The sequence below is a fragment of the Fringilla coelebs genome, assembly GCF_963513975.1.
Source record: "Fringilla coelebs genome assembly, chromosome: 1".
Lineage (NCBI taxonomy): Eukaryota > Metazoa > Chordata > Aves > Passeriformes > Fringillidae > Fringilla > Fringilla coelebs.
Genome location: NC_140028.1, coordinates 75,134,528 through 75,152,862, shown reverse-complemented (window position 1 = coordinate 75,152,862; position 18,335 = coordinate 75,134,528). Strand labels below are relative to the sequence as shown.

The following is an 18,335-nucleotide window of genomic DNA, read 5'->3' as shown; positions in this document are numbered from 1 at the left end:
TAATCAGAGCATTTTGGAATGAAAGGGACCACAAATTTGGCTTTTACTACAATGAAGTTACTTGTCAGTATGCAAAACAAATTCAAGTGTCTCTTTATAAAAAGGCTGCTGCTCAGAACTCAAAATGCAGTGGAGCCCTGCACATCAGACTACAAAAACACATAACTGCTTCTATCAAAAAGGTAGCTTATGTCAAGAAAATCTCCTTCTTGTGGCAGCAGTGTTTATAAGCTGAGCTTCCTGTAAACAGAGGTTTAGAGACCATCAGTACAGCATGAGAGATCCCTGTAGTCCTAATATTTACAAGTTTTATTTATAGGTCATATCTTGTACTCTTCATCTCTACCCTCAAAATAGAAAGAATCTCACAAAACATCAGATAAATAAGAGGGGAGATTTAAATAAAAATCTGTCTTACCTTAGTTGCTGTATGAGATCTTCACCTTCTTTGATGACATTGACTGTAACCTGCAGAGTGGTCTGTTGCTGTTGACCAAAACGTTTAATCAGGTCTTGGACAGCCTCCACAGACTCAGCATAGACATCATCAAGCAGTTCTTTCTGCAGCTCTTCAAGCCACGTCCACAGCTAAAGGAAAGGGGAAAAAGCAAGAAACGTAAGCCCGAGAATCAGGCAGTCAACTATTCTGAATCCATCTCCATGGACAAGAGAAAACAGACTGAGGTGGCAGGAAGAAAGAGGATTTGTTTTTCTTCATAGAAAAATCCCATCCTCATATTAATGAAGACAAGCCTTCGTTTCAAAAAAGGTTTTCGCTTCTTGGAAATACCAGGAAAGCTTTATCCGTGTTGCTAAGTCACCCTTTCTTCCCCATTTTGCTTCTACAGAACTGAGCGTATCCGACTGAGCAGCACAGAGTTCATAGTGAGAATCCCATCTGCAGCTCTGCGCGAGAGTCCCTGGGAGAGAAATGCTATGGTAACACTCTCCGAGAGAAGGGAGGAAGGAAGGAAGGAAGGAAGGGAGATGTATTGTAGCCACCATCAAATTTGCACTGCCAGGCTGACACTGCACACAGACAACATAACACTTTTCACTGCCCTTCAAAAAAAGGAAAAAGAAAGGGCATTTCAGAAAACAAAATACAGAGACAAATCAGATATGAGAAGTTATTGTTCTGTCATGATGGTGTTTGCCCTCCTGACTTCAGTTTCACACTATTACAACAAGAATCATCATAAGCAGTTCTACCAGTTAATTCTACATTCTTCCTCCCTGTTTCCCATGCGCACATATCCCTGCTCAAAAATGTCCATGCGCCATGGCTTACACAAAAATCCCTACGTATTAGCTGGACAGGTATCACTGCTGGTCACAGGAAGAACCCTACAGTGTTCTTTTCCACAATATCATAATGGAAACTGTTGCATCCTAGGCTCTTTGTGAAAGTCACTCATCAGCACACCATTAGCCATCTATTGTGGAAATGAAAAAAAGCAGCAGGAGCAAGCTGTGTCCTGCAACACTCCCATGAGCAGCACCAACACCACACTGAAACAGCTGCTCTCACAGGAAGCATTCAAACCTGGTCTATTTTACCAACCCGTCCCAAATGCTGCTATTCCAAGAACAAGAGTTCATTTTTTATCCCAAAAGAGTAACTCTGATCCGATCAAAAGTATTAAGGTCTTTTGACAACATTTTAATCTCTGCCTTTGAAAATTTTAGAGACATTTGAACCTAATTAAAAGGTTAACATCATTAAAATACATAACTAAGCAATCAAAACTGGCTTAAATTCAAAAGAGAGAAACTTGAATGTTTTCTTTATTTCTTTGCTAAACATTTTCTACAGAAATAGTCACATCATGCTGCTGTTTGTATATGTGTTTTGATCATAAATATTTCCTAACTAATACATTAAAATAGAAAACTCAGTGAACGATTCCAGGTCTTGATTAATTAGTTCCTTTGAAACTTTGTTTTAAAATCAAATGCCAGTTATGGCACCTCATAGCCTTATATGCCTCCTGTAGGTTTTGAGTAAACCAAGCTATAGGCTAAGTTTTCACAACTGGGATGAACTAAAGAGATTTAACCTGACTCTTTTCTACAAATCTGCTATGCCCTCCTCCCCAGACCAGCACTGTGTGTTCATATACACTGTTATTCTGACTACTCATATGCTTCAAAGATAATGCTTGTCACAAACCTGAATGCAACTCCACAGTTGTAAATACCGCAGCACAGCGGTCTTTCTTATTAAAAGGATCACAAATCAATAGAACTTTACAAGTGGGTCAGAAGCACTTGTCAACATTCATTCCAGCATAACGCAATGCAGCATCCAATTTTTTTTTTTTCAAATGTGTACTTCGGAATGCAACTTCAACTGGGAAATGAATGAAACTTAAGAGCAAGAAGCTGAAAAATACAGCCTGAAAATTTTACTCAGTGCACCGAAGACATGCATTTATTCCTCTCTCAGCTTGTGAAGTTTATGCCTGAGCTATAAAAATAGGGCATCGAGTCAGAGACCTTCCAAATGAGCTGGACAGTACAGCTTGCAACTGGGCAGATGCAGACATTTGAGAGCAACACTTTGTTGTTTTCTGCAATGTGCTTGGTGCTGGCTGGAAGACACTGCTGGCTCTACATGCTTACATACACCCCATACTTACTGGGCTGCCTACAAAAGGCCAAATTTACACAGATACTTACTACATAGAAATTGGGATGAAATAATTTTGAGTTTCTCAGACTGTATCAAGTTTGCCTCCTGGGTCCCATAGAAGTACCTGTACTGCAGCTCGAGACATATCTGAGAGCCACTTCAATTTTTAACAACACGCCTTCTGCAGCTGAGCTGTGTCAGACCTCTACAAGAAACACACCTCACCTCTTCATTTCTTATTCTTCACGTACACTTCAGCCACGACTATAACTGGATGGAGATCTGGCAGAAGCAACAAAACCTACAAGGTGAGGTACTGTGCATGTGAGTAATTCCCTCAGAGCTCACCCTGGATGCTGGAGACCAAGCCAAGAGAGGACAGGCAGACCCTTCCTTCTGCACAGCCAGCTCAAGGCAACACCACCTGACTGGAGCAGAAGGACATGGGCACCAGCACAACCAAGTGTGACGCTGACTGGCTTAGTGCCTGGTCAGCATGGCATCACTGCAAACGTGTATGTGGCCCCCAAGGTACCGAAGCACTCAAAAATATGTTGTGTTTGCCTAGCCCATGAGCTGAATTGTGCACTGCTTGGGAAGCAAAAAGATTTTATGAAAAGTGCAGAAAGAGAAGGAGAGTAATTAGTATGCATTACTTGCCTGGCTGTGATTCATACGCTGTTGAAAGTGGAACAAGTTAAGCCATTGAAGTGACTAAACAGCTCGGTGACACTTCCATAGCAGAAGTTACTCTAATACATTGCCAAATAAACGTTTTATATTTATTCACCAAGTTTCTGACAAAAATCTTCCTCTCCAAATAATCTACGTGTTTATAAACAAAAGTTATGATAAAGCCACTACAGATGAATAAAACTGTCAGGTTACTAAAGCTGGATAGAAATTCATGCAGTGTACTGAGAGAAGCTTAATTCTTAATGGGTGGCAGTAGCCAGCTGGCTTCTCTGCAGCTTTCAAACCAGAATGAACCCTGGATATACTGGAAATTACATAAATTACCTTGTTTTCAGATACAAAATTAAGGCTGAAGACTGTACAAGGTTGCACAGCAAAGCAAAAAGAAAGCAAACAGTTTACAGCAGGGGGTGAACAGAGACTAGAGCTTACCCATATATGTTCAGCAGTGCAGAATTACAGATTTTACAGTGCAATGACTTTCTGAAGTAACACATTATTCCTTAAAAGAGAGCTTGGCAACAAAAATCCAGTGGGGAAAAAACCACAAACTCATCATTAAGAAACTATTAACTTTCTCTCGGTGTGAACTTTTGAGCAACTTCCAGTCATGTTTTTTTCCATTCTTTGTAAAAGAAGTAGCATGAAGATCCCTAAACAAACCATCAAATCCTCTGATCTCAGTAAGAACTTTATCCAGCGGCAAGACAGCTCTAACATACGGTGAGAAAAACTGCATACAATATTCAATCCAGTCACAGAAGGAGGTTCTGCTCCTCTTTTCATCAGCTCTTTGCATCTTATCAGAATTAAAATTAGAGAAGGAAATAAAATTCTGAACCCTTACAGGCAAATGTTTCACTCAGCAGATTTTTTTTCTTGATCTAAATATAGCACAGACTAAGAAACATCTGCTTGGATGAGCCTGCATCCTGTAGTACCTCTTTCCTAAGTTCTTGGGAGCATGCCATTAGTCACTGAGATGGTATTATTTCAATTGTCTGCAACATCCTGGAAGTTTCAGTGTTTCCATCATGGGCCTCTATCCATTTAAGTCCCATCTCTGCAATCTCCTGAAAGACTGCAGTTAAATAAGACCCAACTGTATTTTGCTGAATATAAACAGAGAAGAACTGTTTTTGAGTAAATACTTCACCCAAGAGCCCAGAGTTATTTATTAGGGTAAAATATCCATCACAATCTTTCACAAGTTATTTTTTCATTTTTGTAATACTGGCTTTTGGATATGCAGTCTGCCTTTTCAGTAGGCTCAGGCAAAGAAAGGCACGTGGTTTCTGCATGTAAAAACTGCAAATTCCTCTTTCTGCCCCCGTTCCCCAGCACACTGCTGCAGTATGTGCATTGCCACAGGCACAGTGGTTGAAGGGCCAATTATTTGTACAGGGCCAAATGTTGCAATGGTGCTCCCTAACAAGTTCCTATGTCTATGCCTAGACATAGGAAGGGGCTAGTGAGGGTATGTCTGCCTGTAAGCTTTGGCTTTGAGGATATGCAGTGCACAAAAAATACATATTTTTAAAAACAAAAACCTTAAGATCTTAAACTCCACGGGGTTTGTCTTCCAGGGCCTTTCAATGCCATTTAAGATGTTAAATGCCTGCATTTTTTTTTCATTAGATATAATTACCTTTAAAAGCTTCAAATACCCCTATCTATCCTATGGTTATAAAGGAATTAATTTCTGATTCAGAATAAATTCATCCTTGCAGCAAAACCAAGTTTCCCACATGTTCATAAAATTACATCAACTACTACTACCCTGTTAACATTTGCCCTATTTCTTAACTGAACAAGAGAAAAATGTCTATACATAGCTTAATAGAGCATAAAGGCCTACTTCTGCTTCACTTTTGTCAAGCACTCTGTCCTATTTCAGTAACACTGGGGCTTACATTTCATCCTTTTTCCAAGCAAAGAAGCTACCAGTATTAAAAAACTCAAGAGAAAAGAAAAGCTGTGCTGGCAAACTTGACTTCCAGTCCTACCAGCAGTAAGCTACAACACATTTGAGTGTGCAGCCACTGAGAGTGTTTCTCATTTCTGATTTAAAAGTGTCCTCCACAACTCTCAAAAGATGAGCAGCATATCAAAATACTGACCAGAATGTACTTCATATCTTTTACCAGACCTGTGAGATCGATCACTGCTGCGCTATAATGACACAATAAAAGGATAGAGATGCAGGAGCCAAATAGATAAAGCCTTTACACTTAGATGGGGGCATCCAAGAGATGCTCTGCTGCTGAAAACAGCCTGCAGAGGAGAAAGCAGCCTTTTTTGTGACATCCAAATTTAACCTGTAGACCACCAGCACAGAAAGATCAAATACCCAGGAGAGGCATGCAACCAAAGGAGCAGGGCTGTCATTTCAGAGTCTACCTCGAGACAAAATTAATGCAAGGCTGTGCTGTGGACACGCTCCCATATTGGGCAATGCAGAGCAAAGTGTATTTCCAGCAGTGAGTTGTGAGACAAAGCAAGACTATTATCACTAAGTTTTTTTGAATCAAAGGCACATGCCTCATAGGTAGATGTGAATGAATGGGTAGTGCTCTGGCCAGAGCCAGGCCTCCTCTGCCCTCCCTTGCACTGGCACCCTCAAAATGATGCCACCTTCCTTCCAAAGCTTGCATAGACCACGGTTTCATTACTTTGGTAACAATGGCTTTGTATCTGAAAACCTAGCCAATTCCACTTCCCTTCTCCTTGTTTCAACCTCAGTCTATTCTGGAGCAAAGTTTAGTTTGAGTAAGATGAAAAAAAGTAGACTCATGTCTTCTAGTAACACCATTAGGCATACCGTGTTTACATAAAAAGCGCTCTGAGCTATTTTATAATCAACTTGTGAGAATACACACAAAAGGTTATATGCAAAAAACCAACAGGCTCTTAAGAGATCATTCTCTTCCACATAGAGTCAGCCTGATCTGCATTCCCACACTTGACTCCAGCTAGGAAAGTATCTGTTGCTCTACTTTGGCACTACAACAAACACCTGGCTTGGACAGGATTTCAGTCTTCCCACTCACAGATGCTGAGGGAGCCATTTTGGAGAGAGTGTGTGTGCACATGTGTATGTCTATGTACAGAAGAATTTGAACTCACACCAAAATGCTGTTCATCTCTGGTCTGTGACACACTTCACAGCAGAGACTACTGAGATTCCTGCTCCTGTGTTCTGCACACAACCTTTTGTGATAACTGCTTATTTGTTACTGCTATCTTTAAGTGTTATCTTTTACCTCTGCAATTTTTTTCCCACCTCGTCCCTTGCCATCTTATAAAATGTCCAAAGGCACAAAAGCCATAAGGGTTCCATTGTCTTGCAATGGTCTGTTTCAGATATTCCGTTGTATCTTACCCATCCTCAGGCCAGGAATCTGTCAAGACATAGTACTTCCAATGCAATGATCCTGATGGGGATATTTATGATCCCAAACACTTTTAAAGCTTATCAGTGCACAGCTTAACTTCAGTACATTACTTCATTGAAGAGTCTGGCTTATAGATTGAAATTTCTCACTGTATGCACGGGAGTCAAAAATCAATATTCACAACCTTACAATTTTAAAACTAGTAATAAGATAGCAGCATGTGATCACGATTTACAAATAGCAAGCAACTAATTTTCTTAGATCACCACTAAGCAAAATTAGTGATACCATTACATAACACTGTATTTCTGTCATTTCTAAATAGCTCCTTTTTCTCCCCAGTGAAAAATGCTGTCTGTTGAAGTTAGTCTGTGAGGAATCTGAGAACTTACATATTGGGTTTTTGATATTTGTAAGCCACAGGGAGCTCGACCAGCTTCTAACTACCTCTCTACAAAACTTCTGGAAAGGCTAAAGACAGACAGTATTTTCCATGTGCATCACAACAGGCCGCTGCACACACAGCACACAGCTGCTCTGTGTATATGGATAGCAAGTCTCTTAGTTTCAGAAAGAGCTTTTCGTGGCAAGCACACTGGTGAAAGCAGAAACTGTGCTGATTTACTCAGCATGAACAGAGTGGGAGTACTGGGCAGTCACTGAAGGACTGCTGCTTCCTAGAGAAGCAGAAAAAAATTGCAGGCAAATTCTGCATCAGGTATAAAGGTTATGTAAATCTACAGGGGAGAAGTGGTAATGGAATACTCTCACCCAAATGAGAAGCATTCATTCAATGTGAAGTATTTCTGGGGGAAAAGAATAAAACATACTGAAATAGCCTACTTCAGAGAAATCGAGGGATTGGAAGGATACTACACAGCCAGATTTCGAAGACTCAAACAGCCAACAACTCAGACAAACGGCTTTTCTAAGCTCTACAGCTCCCTCCAAACCATCACACACAAACAGGAGTTTAACTCTTCATGTCAAATTTCTAATTTTTTTTTACCAGTAAAATACAAACAAACAAACAAACAAACAAAAAGATACCAGAGACAGAATTTGCCTTGAATACTTCAAGGGCAAAATGCATTGGTGGATTGGTGATGTTTTGCTTTGTTTGGCGTTTTTTGTGGTTTTGGGGGTTGACTGGTTGGTGGGTTGGGCTTTTTGGTGCTCTTTTTAAGGTATTTTTTTATTTAACAACTAAGGCACCTCCCTCTGGTTCAACAACTAACTTATTATACTACTGCTAGAACTCCCCTCTTCACTAGCTACGAGTGCACATTAATTCACAATACAGCAGAAAGGTTATGCTGCTTACAGGTATGCACTAATTTATTCAGCGACTTCCCACATCCTGCAGGAGGAACACAATTCTCCTGCCAATAAGCACGGATGGCTTTCAGGTTAGGGCATTTTTATCTTCCATCTGCTTTGTGATGCCTTCTCAGCACTCCATACGCATGTTTGATAACAAACAACATGCTCTTGAAAACAGATCAGAATACAGAAAGCACAGGAGAGCTTTGAGCTTGCTGTTTCTTTGCACCTGAACCAAGGACTAGTCTACTAAATATGAACCACCCGCCTCACTCCCTCATCTGTATTTTTAAGTAGATTGCAAAACATATGAAAATACATCCTTCATAAATAGCAGTATTAAAATTTTTCTTTCAATTGCTAGGTATAAAGGTCATTCATATCACAAAATTAAAAAAAAAAAATCAACATCAGCCACTATAGTACTTTTCCCCCAAAGTCTGGACTGGAAAGAAGCTTCCACAGTAACAGCTGTGTGTGCTTACAGACTCAAAATAATAGACTTTTTCCCAAAGAAATAAATCAAAATACAGAATATCTATTTTTTTTCTTTTCAATAAAACATTATTATCTAGGGGAGCAATGGCAATGTGCCAGCACATCTGGATCAGCCTCCCAGAATTATTCAACAGTGACTCACATATCAGTCTGCCTTTCAGGGTTTTTTTTATTTTTGAAAGCAAATCCTTTTACACTCTTGGTCTTTCACCACTACAGCCAACTGTATTTTATTTAAATACCATTCCAGCTGTTGTTGCTAATGCTAAGAGAAACAGGTAATGAAGAAATATATATGAAAAAAAAAGAACATATTTCAGCAGCTGACTGCTCGTGTGCTTCATAACAGATAAGGACTAGTACTATTTGCTTGAGAAAGTGAAATAAAAAAGCTGCCCCCTAAGAACAGTTTAAGAAACAGCATTTATATTTTGTTTGAATAAGCAGTGTCCTGTGAGAGCATTGGCAATGAACCATCTAGCAGAAAACTGATGGGGGAGCTATGTACTCATGTCTAAAGCTAAAAAGTAATTTAGTCCTGACCTCCTTCAAAGACCAACTGCCTTGTGCTTTTGTTTCAAGTGCAAAGCACATGTTTCACTTACAAAAAATTCCCACTCTTATCCTCTAGGAGGTTTTGCTGAAGAAGCTACTTTGAATACTACACTTTGCCACTGAACAGACCATTTCACAATGTACAGTGTGAGGAAGGAAGGCACACTGGGACATGCTGTGATCCAGAAGCTTTTCACATTTTCACTGAGTTTGAACAGTGAGGAGATTTAACATGAGCTCAAAACAGAAACCAAGTAACCTAAGATTGTCAAAAACCAAACCCCCTTGCTGAAGCCTGTTCCACCTTCTCCCATGAGCTTATAAATTCTCGTTCTGTGTTTTGAATTGGAGCAAAAAAGCTAATCTTACTGAAAATTAGTGTGGCAGAATCTTCTTTTTCCTGGTGACCTTGGAAGAAGACTAAAAATTGTAAACACGAGGCAAACCATTGTCATTATCAGATAAGATCTTTAGGTTGCAAAGAACTGTCAATATACCAGATAAAAATGTGATGTGCAAAACACAGAAATAAACAAAGTCTCTCCGGACAACAAGGTTGCCTTAAGTAGCCTTGTACTTCTGCCACACATTTTGGTCCCCTGAACCATGTCTGTCCAACCATGGGTCTGGTTAAGTCAGACAACAGGAGAGCTAGTTGGATAAAAATACCAAAAGAGTACAGTATCTCCCTCCATAATGCTGACTTTTAGCTGTTCCAGTTCTCTCATATGACCATTCTCCCTCCTCTGTGACTAAACAAGCATGTGTACCTTGTGCAACGAAGGAGGTAAAAGCTGCTTCTGAAAGTAAAAAATCAAAATAAAACCAAATTTTAAAAATCCTTAAGCAGAACCACACGCTACCCCAGCCCACAACCCACGGTGAATTACAAAGCAAACTCATCATACAACAGAGGTTTTCACGGTGTCCTATGGCAAGGTTCTAACGATGAAAACAACACTGGGTAATACTGGGTTTAGGACTTGAAGCTATCATCACAATTAGTGGACATCTTACCTCTTTCACGTGAGTGTGAAAGGACACAGACATGTCCAGCAGGATCTTGCGCTGCTCCACACGCCTGACGAAATCCTGTATCCGGTCTTCGAGCTGATGGGCAGCTTGATAAATTTCCTCTGGGTCACACTCCCCAGTCTGAGCAAGCTGCTCTGCTGCTTCTAGGAGCTTATCTGCATTCGTATATGTGTTCTGGAGAGAAATAAGTTAGTTTCACAGGATTAAATGAAAGAAAAGTCAGTCAGTACATTTTAAAGCCACTCCACTAATAAAAACAAAATTACAAAAAGGCCCTTGGAATATACTTGTCTTTCTTCTTTTCTTAAAGGGAGCACAATATAATCTTACTAAAGATTTTGTTACATTTCTATATAATTTTTCATTTAACTGTGAATAAATTTCTTAGCTCCTTACATAAGTCTATTCAAACATCTCCTTGAGACAAAACTTGGAATTACTATTTTATATACACATCTAGAATAAAGATCAGCCTAAATGCCTAATCCACTACATGCCAACTGGCCTACTTCAATACTGGAAAAATCACTACAGCCAGGGACAGAAGACTTTTCAAATGTGCACTTCTAAAGCTGAAGAAATTCTAACTGCTGGTAGAGAAACTTAACATCAAGTCCACAAATCCAGCAGGAAGGTGGACCAAGCACATTTCTCTCCATCCTTAAAGAAGTCAGGCATCCAAAATTCATGCATCAAGTGTATCATCATTTGTGAAAAAGCAGCAGCAGAGGAAGATTTAGGAGTGAGCTGTGGCCGAGTGTCCTAGTGGAATAGTGTCCCAATACATCCTAGGATTAACAAATGCAGATGAGAAGACCCATAAGAGACTTGAGACTAAGCAGAAAACAACAGAAGTCTGGTTTCTGATGTGCTAGGAGTCCCATAGTGCAGAGAAGAGACAGGTGTTTAACAACTCTTAGAGCTCTGCATTTGCAGCCTGTCTCAGTATCTTTCTTGTTAATTCAGAACCGGTCTGAGTCCAAACTTTTGTTATACTTTGGGTGCTCTTTTTGAGTCTAACCTTGGGTCTTCATGTTTTAAAATGGTTCTCAAAACTCTCATCAAGGAAGGTCAAAAGGATGCTAACCACTGAAGGAAAAAAAACTGAAGCCAAGTCTAGACTAAAGAAGCTTTGCTCATGTCACACCATTAGGCATTCTGATAGGTGTGCATTACAGACTAAAAAAAGAAGAAAGCATTCTTGACAATATAAACTACACTTTTTCCTTCTCCTTTCTGCCCTTCCACATTCTCCCAACCTCAATTACATCAGGCAAAAACAATCCTTGCTAAGATAAATTAAGCCTGTGCAAATGTGCTTTTCTTTGCCATAAATATAGTATCACACCTCTCATTAACATTATAATATCCACAAAAATTAAACCCAAGTCCAGCCTTAAAACTGAACTAAAGGGCAGGAAATAAGAGCTCTCCCCCAGGGTATCAAGGTAAATTACTAGACGAGCCCAGGACAGATTACATGACTCAGTGAAGCTTTCACATACTTGCAGGGAGCTCCCCCTTAATTTATTATGAGCTATTTATGCAAGGAATTAAATCCATGCTGTTCCTCGACTTGGACTATGTAACTCTCAGCCCTTCCTTAACTCTCAGCTTTTTAGTTGCACGGAGAGATAGAGAACTCCTTCCTGGTTTCCCTGGGAAAGCCTGCAGAGACAAACACGAGCTTATCCTATTCAGTGGGGAGCTGGCTACTCCACACCCCGGAGCACTGTCTCAGGCCACGCTGGCCCTGAACACACTCTGAGCTGTGCTTGGGTGTTCTGCCTTCCAGGCTGCAGCTCACATGTGTTCAGGGGGCAAGGCCAGAGAGCCTCAAGGCACCCCTCAAACAACAACTACTTCATCAGTCCAGAGCACCACACCCAGCTGCAGATGGCTGAAACAGAAGTTTCCCATTTTAATGAAAACTTTATCTCACATGTGAAGCATTGTTTACGAATTCCAGGAGTATCTTCCGCATGACACAGGCCCAGGCACATCTGACTTCTCTTTCTGTAAAGGGGATGGTGAGCTGCCTGTATTTAGAAAAGATCACAGCCTGGATGCTGCTTCAAAAAGGGTTGCAATTCTCAAACCTAGCAGCAGGCACATACTTTGTTGCTCAAATTTTACTTCCAAGTACAGCTGGAGTATAATATAAACGGCTCTTTGGATAGAAATCACATCATCTAGGTGTTCAGTACTACCTACTGCCTCTCCCATCTCTCTGCTCATTTCTAAACAATGCTCAGAGGGAAAAAAGTAGTAATGCAAAAAATTTGAAAATACTTGTCCCGAGGGGCAGCCTCCAGTTAAAAGTTAGGCAAAAAAAGGAAGAGTTCTTCCTTAAGGGTGCTTATGCCAATTTCCTAAATTGAAGGAAAGGAGCCTTCGGGATGACAGACTTCCTCAGGATATCTTCACTAGCACATTCTCTCCAGATCCCAGGGGAGAAGAAGAAGCCCTGTAAGAACTTCAAGACGACCTGTAGTCCATCCTTTTGTGCCCCAAGGTGCAAGTCTTTAATAGGCATTCTTCTCCAAAATGATGAAAAATTCTCCATAATGGAATTTACCACCTTCCCCAACTACAAATTCCATAATTTTTCCCATCTTTCTGTTAAATAATGTTTTCTCAATATTCTTCACAAAGAACAAACACCATATTTTTAGAAAGCATCTGAAGTGACACATCAAAGAAAACCCAAAGATTAAATTTCAGACACTAGTGCCGAAATGACTACTACTGACAATAAACACAGAAACAGAAGTAAGTGGAGATATGGACTGCACTTCAAACAACCTGGGGTTTACTGTGGTCTGGAAAGGGAAGAGCGACACATGGATGGCCAGAGACCAGCAGAGGTATACAAATCATTAAAGGTATAGAAAATAAGATAGATGACTCATTAAGTACCGTGGACACTATCACATTTAAGCATCAGACAATACACTTAAAATGAAAAAGCAAAGTACTTTTCATCTAAGGAGCAATTAAATTGCATAACTCATTGCCACAGGGTCTGGCATACATTCCAAGATCATAAAGGCGTTCAAAAAGTAGCCTAATTAAAGAAAGAAAAGTCCATCAGTGACTGGTTCAGATGCATCCTTCAGTTCCAACATCAAACAGGCTCAGATAGCTGGGAGGGTGTAAAGGTAACTTTTTAAGCATACAGTCCCTTTGTTTTATGCATCTGGTGATAGCCACAAGCTAGTGTAAGACATGGACCTTTAATTTGATGTATTGCAACCATTTTATGGGTGAAGTTCAGAACCAGTCCAAATTCATAATCCTTTTTACAACCTTAAAGGAGGTGGGAACAGGTGTTGGTAGGGAAATGAAAGGTGCATTCAGACAAGGTCTGCAATAATCTTTCTTGTGCATCTCTTGCACCAAGAAGACTTACCTGTGGAAAGCCCACTAATTAACTGCTGCCATACACCTTTTGTGGTTTTTGAGCATAGGCTACTGCCAAAAAGCAGGCACAGATCACATTTGAAACACAAAAAGCTGATTTAGAATTTCAGAAAAAAATGCATGGAGAAGTACAACTACCATATTGACCTGTATCCAGTGCTTGTAAGCTGAAAATGCATGCCAATAAGTGACTCAATTATGTCAAAATCGGGACACTTGACACTTTACCAAATGGTCTTATGGGAACAAAGATGAACATGGAGAGAGGGTCAAAAAAGAAAGAAAAAGATGGGTAAGTAGAAATTGAACTGGACAGGCTTCACATGAAAAGAGAAACAAAATTTTACAAAAGTGGGTGCAAGTCAAAGTGTGTACGTGTAGAACAAATCTGCAATCAGAATTTAAGGAGTTTTAGCTGAGTTTTGACTATCTTTTGTAGTGGTAATAAAAAATGTAAAATAAAGAGAAACTAACCTTTATTTCACATGAATTTGGAAGTGACTAATTTGTGAGACTACAGCCCATTGACTGGAACATCTATTTTATTTGACACACAGCTTATTTTAACATCTCTTTGAATGCTGTTGAGGATATGGCACCTCATTCATGTTAAAAAAAGAATGTGGGAAAAAGCAGAAAAGAAGAAAAAAGAAAAAAATAATTTTCACTCCCCTCAAAATCAGGAGTTAGCCTTTGACCAGAAGCATGTCAACATAACATGTTGAAACATGTTGGCTCCCTGGATTTGCCAGAAATTGCCATGCCAGTGACACTTCATTTAACATTACTTTCAGCTTCTGACTGGAACTGACTGAAAACCCCTAATAATGCCCAGAGTCCTATTAAAAACAAACAAAACCAAAATCACAACAGGAAGAGCAACAACAATAACAACAACAAAAGCCCAAAATCAATAACCCAGCAAAGACCTGGATCAACCAGAAATGTAGACAGAAAATAAGTCAGCCAGAAGTTACTGATACTTAAACAAGGAGTGCAGAGCGCTGTTTTACAGTTGAACATAATCTTCCTTGTAACAGCAACAACAGGAATGCCTTTTGGGCTGCTTATATTCAGTTTTACAGCAAGTAAAAGGAACAACTCAGAGGGTGTGCCTCTCTTGGCAGTAACTCACTACACATTCAAGAGTTAGAGATGAAAAAAATACTTATTAGATCATTTTGTCCATCCTTCTGTCAGTGGAAGATAGTCCCCTGTAGTATATTTAAGTTCTTTGACCAATCTAAGTTTTCAGTATCTCCAAAAATAGAACTTACACCCATTCCCTGAAGAGATAATTTCAAACTCCAGTAAGATTCAGTTTTAGGAAGCTTTTAGTAAACATTTGCTTTAAAATTTTCTGCTTTAAAGTCTAATGCAAATTAACAAGATGCTTTTTTAAACATCCAAGTAACATTTCTATGCACTTCATCCCCTTTTGGCTACTCAAACATTTTCTTCTTCTTAGCCCAAATAATACAGTATTAAGTATGAGATCATTCAGGCTTTGTTAAGTATCTTACAGAAATAGACTCCTGCTTGTCTGACCCAGAAAAATAAGTATTTCCACACTGAAAATATTACTTTTTACTAAAAATTAAGTAATAGACATGCATATAGAAAATCCAGCATGTATATATATAAAAGTAACAAAACCTATTCTTTTTGAAAATTTTACAGGAAATCAAAACTGAGGCAGTTTTCTGCTGCTATTTCAAGTCCTCAGCCATTGGAGTGCTCTAAGATTGTATTTACAATAAAATTCTATCAAGAGTTTAATCTTCCACTAGACAGGCAAAGTGTAAACAACACTTCTGATACATCCCCCATAGCAGGTGTCACTGCCAAGCTCCTGCATACCAAGCCACAATTATCTAATAATGTTTGACTGAAGCACCCCTATATCAACGTCACCTTCGGAGATTTTTCTTCATTAATCTTGGAAAAAATGTTTTGTCTTACCAATTATTAAGACTGGACAGTCAGTGCATGCTACTAATGGGGAGAATTCTAGCCTTCAACTTCCATCACAGGGTTGTTCTTCACCTCACATCCCCTTTAGAGGCTAACAGCTACACCAGCTCATTGTTAACTTCCCTGCATTCCTTTGTATCTCTATTTGTTTTGATTTTTTTTTCACAGAAAAATGTCTTCTGAAGTTGTATCATCACTTAAGGCTAAACTAAGGGTTATTCAGAAGAGGAGAACATATACAAACTCAATTGTATTTAAAGAAAAAAAACCCAAGACAGGTTGGCCAGTTTGCTGCCTCGCCTGGTTTCTTAGGAGTCCCCCTTCCTCTCCATGAGACTGCAGTGAGAATGTGGGAGCTCCCCAAGCCTGAAGTCAGAAAGCAAGACTTTCAATTCATCTCCATCCTCTCTTACAGGCTGCATGAAAGTTAAAATCCTAGAATCCCATGGAACTAAGCTACTTTTAAAAGGAGAACTTTCATTCTTCTGTATAGCATTATTTGAAAGAATGCTTTTGAAAAAAAAATAATAATAATAGTGATGATGAGGGAGCAGTTCTATTTTACTTTAAGGCTCACACCCTCTAGGAGTATGGAAGTTTGTCTTTTTCATCACAAAGCTGGAGCATAAAGGAGAAATTAAATAAAAACTTGCAACAGAAACAAAACAGTCCCTTCCTGGAACAGAATGTTTTGTAGTGAATCTTCCCCTGCACAGCCCTTAAATGCAAAAGTAGGAATTTTTCATTTATTTCCATGACAAGTATAGAATCCTTCGTGTGATTGCTTTTACCTGCGCAACCTCTTCGAAGTCTTCATGGCGTTTCTGCAAAGCTCTGGCCCGATGCAGGGATTTTCCCACGCCAGTGTGTTTGCTAAGAAAAGCTTCCCCATGGTTTTCAATCCAATCCAACACCTGTGGTACAGAAGAGAGACACACAGAAACTCTGAGTGGCTGTATTGAATGTTACAACAAAAAGACAATTATTCAAGCAATTGAGAAGCTGTAAAGGCACTGCTTAAAAAGAACTGAACTGCTGGATTAAAACACAATGTTTCCACTGAAGGACATTAGTTACATCTCATTTAACTTTTCTCAAGGCAGCAATTAGCTCAAACTAGCAAAATAGTAGGATTCAATATTATATCTGTATTTTGAAGCCTACCAAGGACAACCCCATTTCTCCACATTCATCAATTTGACAGTAATCTGATCCAAGTGGCGAGACCCCTTGTGAGGGTCTCTCTAATCTGTTTACACCTTCAGCTGACATTTTTCTGCAAGGTAACACTAATGAAGCTTGCACATTGCTGGTGAATAACACAGTGAAGTTCTACTTCAGATGAGAACTCACTTCACTTTCTACTTATCATTAAGTCAAGAAGTAAGATTCAGTAGTAACTAACTTCAATTAACACAAGAAAAATTAGCTGAAATCATTGAGATAAATGTCTGTATTCAGAGCATATGAAGGAATATGCTCCAGTTCTTAAGAAGCATCTATCACCTCAAAACATCAGACGTAACTGTTTATTGTAAATTTTATAGCTGAAAAAGTGGTGAACAAAAGACATTTTAAGGACCTTCATGCTTCTACCACAATGACTGGGCTGATAGCTTTATAAATAGTAAAAACTGTACATGTAATTAGTTCCTGTCAGTTAACACAAAAGATTCCTGCACATCTACCAAATTTCCGATGAGTGAATGAACAAAAACATCTAACCTCTCTTCAAGCTAATACTTCCTAGCCATAACTTAATCCATTAGTTCAGTATGCATATAGTATTGAATCTTTTGGAAGACACTCAAAAGGTTCAAGAATAACATTCAGAATTAAAAACAACAGCACATAAGCAATTTTCTTAAGTCAGCTAACCATATTTACTCAGCACTAAGGTAGTGGTGCAGAATACCTTACCTAACCTTCACCTTCAGCATTCTTTTTTCTTTAAAACATGACTATTATAGTTGGTTTTGAAAATAACTTCCAAAAGCCTCTACTGTGCCTCTTCTTAAATACTAGTGTCCTTTACTCTGATTCCTAAAGGTGGGTGACGTTTTCTCCCCAGTTTTCTTTTACTGAAAGTGTAACTGAATATAACTAAAGAGAGACTTTTTTTTTCTTCCACACAGATTTGAGAGCCATTCCTGCAACACCACTCCTGATCACATTCAATACACACGTAATCCCACACACCATTCTCATGAAAAACATCCATGCCGTCTTTAGAAAAAGAATGAAAACATGGTTTTCTCATTTATCTTGACCATGCAAATATTTTTCCGTTTGCAAGCTCCCTCCTACTGGAAATCTTCAAAACAACAAACAATTCCCTAATACCCCAAAATACAGCCACTTCCAATCACAAACACTTCATTAAATCTCCATACTTCTGCAATACTTGTTTTCCCAGTAAGTATTGCCAAAAGAGTATTATTGTGTTTTAGGTCAAGCAAGTTTTCATTTTCTTCTTTCAAGGTAAAGTATCAATCAGAGAAAGAAGAGTGAGGAGCTAAACATAGACTCAGTTATTATTACCATACTTATGACTAGTTTAAGGAGACTACTTTTCCCATTATAAAAAGAGCTGAAAAGAGATATGTTTGGATGAAATAATTAGACTGAACTCTGGAGACTACTAACAGTTACAAGCTAACAAATGAAATCAACAGCAAAATCAGTCCCAGAAAGCATGGGATGAAATGCAGAAAGCAGCCCAGGGAGAATGATTTTTGCTCCAAATAATGCTGAATAACTTCTCAGGGGAAGAAATTGTCATAGAAATCCAGTACACAGAT

The 18,335-nt window shown here is 39.1% G+C and overlaps 1 protein-coding gene across 2 annotated transcripts in view; it reads right to left on the bottom strand.

The window, feature by feature from the left end:
• The window catches only part of TRIO (trio Rho guanine nucleotide exchange factor), a 244,694-nt gene that overhangs the window by 122,340 nt on the left and 104,019 nt on the right, over positions 1-18,335 (bottom strand). For both annotated transcript variants that reach the window (XM_084227033.1, XM_084227034.1), the window contains exons 10-12: positions 16,326-16,448; positions 10,120-10,311; positions 419-588 (exon numbers count right to left, since the gene is read on the bottom strand). In XM_084227033.1, the coding sequence (XP_084083159.1) occupies positions 419-588; positions 10,120-10,311; positions 16,326-16,448 (485 nt within the window). The remainder of the gene's footprint in view (positions 1-418; positions 589-10,119; positions 10,312-16,325; positions 16,449-18,335) is intronic.